Here is an 8,788-nt window from a genome sequence, read left to right as displayed (position 1 = left end):
GAGAGATTCATCTCACAAGCCCATCACTAAAAAGAGGATGGAGCAAATAAGAGAGCTCACTCATGGACCTCAACAAGAGCACGAGGAAATTTCTCATCATGAAATCCCTGAGATGCCTCAAGGGATGCACTTTCCTCCACAAAACTATTGGGATCAAATTAACACCTCCCTAGGAGAATTAAGTTCCAACAGGGGACAACTAAGGGTGGAGCACCAAGAGCACTCCATCATTCTCCATGAGATTAGAGAAGATCAAAGAGCTATGAGGGAGGAGCAACAAAGGCAAGGAAGAGACATAGAGGAGCTCAAGAGCACCATTCGTTCTTCAAGAGGAAGAAGACGCCACCCTCACTAAGGTAGACCCGTTCCTTAATCTCCTTGTCTATTTATTTTTTCTATTTTTGTTCTCTATGCTTTATTTTTATTTATGTTTGTGTCTTCATTACATGATCATTAGTGTCTAGTGACTATGACTTAAAGCTATGAGTATCCTATGAATCCATCACCTCTCTTAAATGAAAAATGTTCTAAAAAGAAAAGAACTAGAAGTACATGATTTCGAATTCATCCTTGAAATTAGTTTAATTATATTGATGTGGTGACAATACTTTTTGTTTTTTGAATGAATGTTTAAACAGTGCATATTTTTGAATTTATTGTTTATGAATGTTAAATTTGTTGGCTCTTGAAAGAATGATGAAAAGGAGAAATGTTATTGATAATCTGAAAAATCATAAAATTAATTCTTGAAGCAAGAAAAAGCAGTGAAGAACAAGGCTTGCGAAAAAAATGGCGAAAATAAAAGAAAGAAAAAGAAAAAGCAAGCAGAAAAAGCCAAGAGCTCTTTAAACAAAAAGCAAGAGTAAAAAAGCCAGTAACCCTTTAAACCAAAAGGCAAGGGTAAAAAGGATCCAAGGCTTTGAGCATCAGTAGATAGGAGGGCCCAAAGGAATAAAATCCTGGCCTAAGCGGCTAAACCAAGCTATCCCTAACCATGTGCTTGTGGCGTGAAGGTGTCAAGTGAAAAGCTTGAGACTAAGCAGTTAAAGTCGTGATCCAAAGCAAAAAAAAGAGTGTGCTTAAGAACTCTGGACACCTCTAATTGGGGACTTTAGCAAAGCTAAGTCACAATCTGAAAAGGTTCACCCAGTTATGTGTCTGTGGCATTTATGTATCCGGTGGTAATACTGGAAAACAAAGTGCTTAGCGCCACGGCCAAGACTCATAAAGTAGCTGTGTTCAAGAATCAACATACTAAACTAGGAGAATCAATAACACTATCTAAATTTTGAGTTCCTATAGATGCCAATCATTCTGAACTTCAAAGTATAAAGTGAGATGCCAAAACTGTTCAGAGGCAAAAAGCTACTAGTCCCGCTCATTTAATTGGAGCTAAGTTTCATTGATATTTTAGAATTTATAGTATATTCTCTTCTTTTTATCCTATTTAATTTTTAGTTGCTTAGGGACAAGCAACAATTTAAGTTTGGTGTTGTGATGAGCGGATAATTTATACGCTTTTTGGCATTGTTTTTAGGTAGTTTTTAATATAATTTAGTTAGTTTTTACTATGTTTTTATTAGTTTTTATGCAAAATTCACATTTCTGGAATTTACTATGAGTTTGTGTATTTTTCTGTGATTTCAGGTATTTTCTGGCTGAAATTGAGGGACCTGAGCAAAAATCTGATTCAGAGGCTGAAAAAGGACTGCAGATGCTGTTGGATTCTGACCTCTCTGCACTCGAAATGGATTTTCTGGAGGTACAGAAGCCCAATTGGCGCGCTCTCAATTGCGTTGGAAAGTAGACATCTAGGGCTTTCCAGCAATATATAATAGTCCACACTTTTCTCGAGTTTTGACGATGCAAACTGGCGTTCAAACGCCAACTTCCTGCCCTGTTCTGAAGTTAAACGCCACAAACAGGCTACAACCTGGCGTTTAACTCCAAGAGAAGTCTATACACGTGTGAAGCTCAATGCTCAGCCCAAGCACACACTAAGTGGGCCCCGGAAGTGGATTTCTGCATCATTTACTTATCTCTGTAAACCCTAGTAACTAGTTTAGTATAAATAGGACTTTTTTACTATTGTATTAGAGATCTTGGTCATTCTGGTTCCCTCTCTGGGGGCCAAAGCCAATGAACACCATTATCACTTATGTATTTTCAACGGTGGATTTTCTACACCCCATAGATTAAGGTGTGGAGCTCTGCTGTTCTTCATGAATTAATGCAAATTATTATTGTTTTTCTATTCAATTCAAGCTTATTCTTATTCCAAGATATTCACTCGCCCTTCAACCTGTTGAATGTGATGATCCGTGACACTCATCATCATTCTCACCTATGAACGTGTGTCTGGCAACCACTTCCATTCTATCTGCAATAGCTTGAGTGTGTATCTCTTAGCCTCCATTCCGAAAGATCGGAGTCTTCGTGGTATAGGCTAGAATTATTAGCGGCCATTCCTGAGATCCGAAAAGTCTAAACCTTGTCTGTGGTATTCCGAGTAGAATCTGGTAAGGGATGACTGTGACGAGCTTCAAACTCGCAAGTGTTGGGCGTAGTGACAGACGTAAAAGGATCAATGGGTCCTATTCCAACATGATCGAGAACCGACAGATGATTAGCCATGCGGTGACAGCGCATTTGGACCATTTTCACTGAGAGGACGGACGGTAGCCATTGACAACGGTGATCCCCCAACATAAAGCTTTCCATGGAAAGGAGTATGAATGATTGAATGAAGACAGTAGGAAAGCAGAGATTCAGAAGCAACAAGCATCTCCAAACGCTTATCTGAAATTCTCACCAATGAATTACATAAGTATTTCTATCTTATTTTATATTTTATTTATATTTTAATTATCAAAACCTTATAACCATTAGAATCCGCCTGACTGAGATTTACAAGGATGACCATAGGTTACTTCAAGCCAACAATCTCTGTGGGATCGACCCTTACTCACGTAAGGTTTATTACTTGGACGACCCAGTGCACTTGCTGGTTAGTTGTGCGGAGTTGTGAAAAGGAGTTGAGATTACAATCGTGCGTACCAAGTTTTTGGCACCGTTGAGATCACAATTTCGTGCACCACTTACTCAGCTTCTGGGGTTGAAAGAATTTGGTCAGAAATTCATTGACCACCTTCTGCCATGTGTCCAGGCCCTCCTTGGGCTGAGAATCCAGCCATAGCTTTGCTTTGTCCTTTACAACAAAAGGAAAGAGCATGAGCTTGTAAACCTCTGGGTTAACTCCATTAGTCTTGACAGTATCACAGATCTACAGAAAATTAAAAATGAATTTATTGGGGTCCTTCTGCGGGAGTCCATGAAACTGACAATTTTATTACACCAGAGTGACCAGCTGAGGCTTAAGCTTGAAATTGTTGGCACCAATAGCAGGTATGGAGATGCTGCATCCATATAAGTCAGATGTGGGTGCAGTGTATGAGTCAAGGACCTTCCTTGCGTCTCCTCCAATATTTGGATTGGCTGCCATATTTGTCTCTTCAGCTTCCTTCTCAAAAGATTCTGTGAGATTTCCTCCGACTTTGCAAAGTTGAGCTTATTGTAATCGCCGCCTCAAGGTCCTCTCAGGTTCAGGATCAAGACTAAGAAGGGCTTCCTTATTCCTGTTCCTGCTCATAAACAACAAGAAACAAACCAAGAAAGGGAAAGATGGGAGTTTTTATGTGAGAGTATAGAGGACTCCCTGTCTGAAACTATAATTAAGATATCAAATGAGATATAGTATTGAGGAAAAGGATGGGGGGTTTTATTCAAAGAGTTTTCAAAAATAAAAGAAAAAGATAGAGGTTAAAAAGGTTTTTGAAAAAAAAAATTAAAAGAAAAATTAAAGAGAAACCAAACTTTAAAATTAAAATAGGATAAAGCAACCAATTAACTAACAAGATTTGAAATTAGAGATGAAATTTTTGAAAATTAAAGTAGAAAAAGTCAAATTAAGATTTTGAAATTCAAATTTGAAAGAAAGAAAAACTAAAGAAATACCAAACTTAAAAGTTGAATTTAAAATAAAGATAAGATAAGATAAGATAACAAAAATTGAAACTTAAAGAAAAAGATAAAGACCAAAGATTAAGAAAGATAACAAGATATGATTAAAGAAAATTAAATTGAACAAAAAGATCACTAGCAGAACACTAAACTTAAAATCAAATCAGGATAAGATAAAGATGAAAGAATAAAAATTTCCGAAAATTTAAAAGGAGGGGGTTTTCAAAAATTTGAAATTCAAAAAGAAAGAAAAAGATAACACCAAACTTTAAAATTTGAAATTAAATAAAAAAAGATGAAGATGCAAAAGTTTTCGAAAATTCAAGAGAAAAGTTTTTAAAATTTTTTTTGAAATAAATGAAAAAGAAAAACACTAAAAAGACACCAAACTTAAAAATTGAAAATTAGGGAAAATTAATAATGCAAATTTTCGAAAAAAATAGAGAAATAGGTAAAACTTAAAATTAGAAACTCAAAAGGAAATAAATGGTCACAAATTGATAAAAGTACCTAATCTAAGCAACAAGACAACCGGTAGTTGTCAATCACGAACAATCCCCGGCAATGGCGCCAGAAACTTGTTGCGCAAAATTTGAACTCGCACTACTTCACCAGCAAGTGTACCGCGTCGTCCAAATAATACCTTAGGTGAGTGAGGGTCGATCCCACGAGGATTTTTGGATTGAGCAAGCAATAGCTATCTTGTTGGACTTAGTTAGGCAAAAAGTAATGAGAGTAGTTGTTGAAAGCGCATAAAACAAGATAATAAAGAAAACGCAATAAAAGGTTGGTATAGAGATAATATATGGAAGCAGTTAAGGTCTCGGAGATGTTTATCTTTCTGGATTAATACTTCTTACTAACTACTTTAACAATGAATGATTCATTCTATGACAAACTGTAAGTGATTAAACCCTAATTTCTTAATAATTTAATCTCCTCTGATTCTCATAAAAAACCAGGGTCAGTGGTCATTCAATTCGAATGATGGTGATACTCAGCATTCTAGTTTATACCACAAAGGTCCTAATCACCCCATATCCTGGCTGAAGAGATGTTTCCATCTCCCCAATGAGTTGTGGATTAGCCGTCTAGAAGATGTATTCTCAAGCTTGTAGTTCAATGCTATCCCGTCAGAGACTCGCAAGAACTCATGTAGAAAACGGGTCATACTCCTGTTCCACCCAGTTTCATTTAGATTGAAGAATGGAAATACATCTTAGAATGGAATCAAACATATATTAAAATAGAAAAGTAATAATATTAATCCATAGAAATATACAGAGCTCCTAACCTTAACCAAGAGGTTTAGTTGCTCATGACTTACAGAGAAAACAGAGTTAAAATTATAGAAGAAGATCTGATGTAATATGTATAAACCTAAGTGATCTCCTCTTTAAATAGTAAATATTAACCCTAAAAGATGTTAATTTAAATTTAAAAGTTACAAGGATAAGATAAGATAAACTAAGGAGTGCTAAAATCCACTTTGGGGCCCACTTTGTGAATGTTGAGTGCTGATTCTTGGCGTTCAACGCTGAAATGGGCGTTGAACACCCATTGGGGAGGTGAGCACGCTGGTCCCTGCACCCTGACTGGTGTTGAACGCCAGTTTTGGGTGTTCGACGCTGGGGGCTACTCCTTCTTGGAAGCTAAATGCCAAGCTTGATGTTTAGCACCAGTTTTGGCAGTGATTCTAGAAGAAAAGTATAAACTATTATATATTGCTGAAAAGCTCTGGAAGTTAGTTTCTAATGCCGTTGAGACCGTGTCAATTGGACTTCTGTAGCTCAAGTTATGCTTGTTGGAATGCAAGGAGGTCAAGATTGACAGCATCTGCTATTCTTTCTTCGTCTTTGCACAAGATTCTGCTAAACTTGCCTGAAATTTGCCTAAAATAATAAAAACAACACAAAACTCAAAGTAGCATCCAAAGATGAATTTTTCACTAAAACATAATAAAACTTAATAAAATCTAATTAAAAACAATGTAAAAACAACAAAAAAAAAGTTAAAAATTAAGAAGTAAGAATTAAGAATTACTTCAAAAAATTAAATGCTTTTTAAAATCAATGAGCACTTTAAAAATTAAAAATTACTAAAAAAATTCTTACCATTTATTTTACATCATCTTGTTGATAACAAATAAAAAAAATAAAAACGTGATAATTGATAAAAAAATGAGTAACTGGAAATCTTTATCATGTTTTATATATTATGATGTCATTATTTATGTATGAGTAGTAAAAGTGATGATATGATAAAATTTATTTATATCAACTTTGTGTCATGTTTTCTAGAAATAAAATTTTTCAAGGGAGGAATGTTGGTTTTTGTGAAAATATAATAGTAAACGCTATGTGTTAAGCTATGCCTATATTTGACTCTGAGTTAGTTGAATCGGAGCATGACAACATCACCAAGTGTGTATGCTAGGACTTCGTGAATGGAACTGGTATCAAAACTAATATGTTTACCTCTTCTTGCTCGCCGGAGTACGAGCTTGTTTATGTAAGGCCAAAATATCATACTCCTTTAATTTGTGAAGTGTATGTGAGAGATTCCGAAAGGAGAGGAGAGCACAACATAACATAATGATGATAATAGCGGTGGTTATTTGTCGTAATAGTTGTAGGTTGATTTCCCTTCTCTTTTGTCGTGTACTTTTCACAATGATAATTGAAGCTTCTGTGGTTCCAAATTTCCTAAATTACAGTTGTGTCACAGGGAATTCCCCTGCATCCGCCAGTATCACATATCGCACTAACCTTAACATCCTCTTGTCTAATCTCACATCCAACACAAAATTTGACTACGACTTCTATAATTCCTCCTATGGCCGAAACAACGACAAAGTATACGCAATCGGGATGTGTGGGGGGAGATCTCGGACCACACGATTGTCACAGCTGCCTCAATGATTCCAGAGTCATTCTCCCTCAGATTTGTCAAACCAAAGAAGCTATCGGGTGGTACGATTACTGCATGCTGAGATACTCGAACCGCTCCATATTTGGCACAGTTGAGATTTCTCCTGACTTTTATATGTGGAACGCATTTTCTATCCCTGCAACAGAGATAGACCAGTACACCATAGCACTGAGAAACTTGATGGACAAGCTAAGAACCATGGCGTCGGCAGGTGACTCTTATCGCAAGTTTTCTTTTCTTTCAGTGAATATAAGTGGTGGAAGTTTTCAAAATATATATGGCCTTGCGCAGTGTACGCCTGATTTGTCCAGCCTACAGTGTGACTATTGCTTGGCTGGGGCTTTCTTAGAAACCCCAAATTGTTGTAATGGAAAGAGGGGTGGCAGGGTGATCAAACCTAGTTGTAACGTTAGATATGAAGTCTACTCGTTCTTCAACTATACTGTAGATGCACCGAAACCATTATCAGAAGATCGTACACATGTACTTAGTCCCCTTTTTCGCCTTACTTGCTTGTTATGTGTTCGATGGCTAAATCTCTAATTAATTGTCAGAGAAAGTCTAGGGAAAAAAAGTATAGCGACAGACCTTTTTCTTATAGTGATCCTTACTTGATCAGCTAATTTCCTCAATCACATGTCATGGAATGTCTGACCAAGGATTCTGATTTGTGCAGGACATGGCAGCAGATTAAAACGTCTCGCTGGCATAGTAGGAGTAGTTGTCCCTACGATTTTGGTGCTCATTTTTATATGCGTCTATTTGAGAGTGAAAAAAAATTTTTAGAATAAATGTAAGACTTTTTCTAAGCATGATTTTGGTATATCTTACTAGAAAAATTTAATGTCTTTTGCAGTGTTTTACTATTTACTCGAAAGACAAAACACATTTCTATAATTCGAAAATTCTTAACTAATCTCCAATAATCTAAGTAGTCTAAGTGCTCTCTGCTAACAATTTTCTAATCATAAAAAAATGTTTTATCTTTTGAACAAATAATCAGAGTTAAAAAGGACATTTTATCTATTAGAAAAGGATATTAATGAAGAAGATTATAGGTTCTAATTAACCATGGTCTTTTTAAATTTAAGGAATTCAAATCCGTTAGACATCGAAACAGAATTTTTTATATCATATATTTGAAATCACTGGTTAGAATGGCTAGTGTTAATTCATTCCTCACTAGTTACCCCTGTTTCAAATGTGTAGCTGAAGATTTCGAAGAAATCATAGTCAATGAATCATTGTTATGATAGGGTGGAGCTCAGAAATAATAATAAGAAGAAGAAGAAATGAGGTATCTATTTATATTTAATTGAAGGAATTTACAAGTAATTGGTAAGTGAAGAACATATATAAGTGTTGTAAGAAGAAATAGAAAAATAAAAGGGGATAGTGCAACAGAACGATGCAGAACAGTATAGTAGTTCTTCAATTTCTCCAAGCATAACAGTACCTGAAGAATTAGAAAGAAAAATAGTTGAGAAAGGGAATAGAAGGGAAAAGAATAAGGAAACAAGGGAGAAGAGAAGGGAACAACACAAGGGGAAGGCAAATGTACCAGCAATCACTGCCCAACATAACCACCCAGCCTCTTGCTTTTAGTTCTCTCTCTAGTGCTCCTTCTTGGACCCGCATCATGCTGATTGAGTGCCAGCTGTCCTTCTATTGTAACAATATTTCCTTCTGAAGTTGTAAGCTTTTTATTTATGTGCTCTTCCTCATTCCTGCGCCTAACATTACTCTCCTGATCAAGAGCAACCTTGCCCTCAAGGTTGAATGCAGGAAAGAGCTTGGGGAATTGATCAACATCCTCCAAACTCGTTTCTGTGACAAC

General features: G+C 36.1%; 1 protein-coding gene across 1 annotated transcript; it reads left to right on the top strand.

Annotated features, from left to right (window-relative positions):
• Positions 1-6,855: 6,855 nt before the first annotated feature.
• On the top strand, positions 6,856-7,494 carry LOC110262364 (antimicrobial ginkbilobin-2-like protein). Its single transcript, XM_021108206.1, has one exon. The coding sequence runs from the start codon at positions 6,856-6,858 to the stop codon at positions 7,492-7,494; it is 639 nt and encodes a 212-aa protein (XP_020963865.1).
• The last annotated feature ends 1,294 nt before the right edge of the window (positions 7,495-8,788 follow it).

The sequence above is a fragment of the Arachis ipaensis genome, chromosome B8, assembly GCF_059453495.1.
Source record: "Arachis ipaensis isolate K30076 ecotype BB chromosome B8, ASM5945349v1, whole genome shotgun sequence".
Classification (NCBI taxonomy): domain Eukaryota; kingdom Viridiplantae; phylum Streptophyta; class Magnoliopsida; order Fabales; family Fabaceae; genus Arachis; species Arachis ipaensis.
This window is presented reverse-complemented; position numbering and strand designations above follow the sequence as displayed.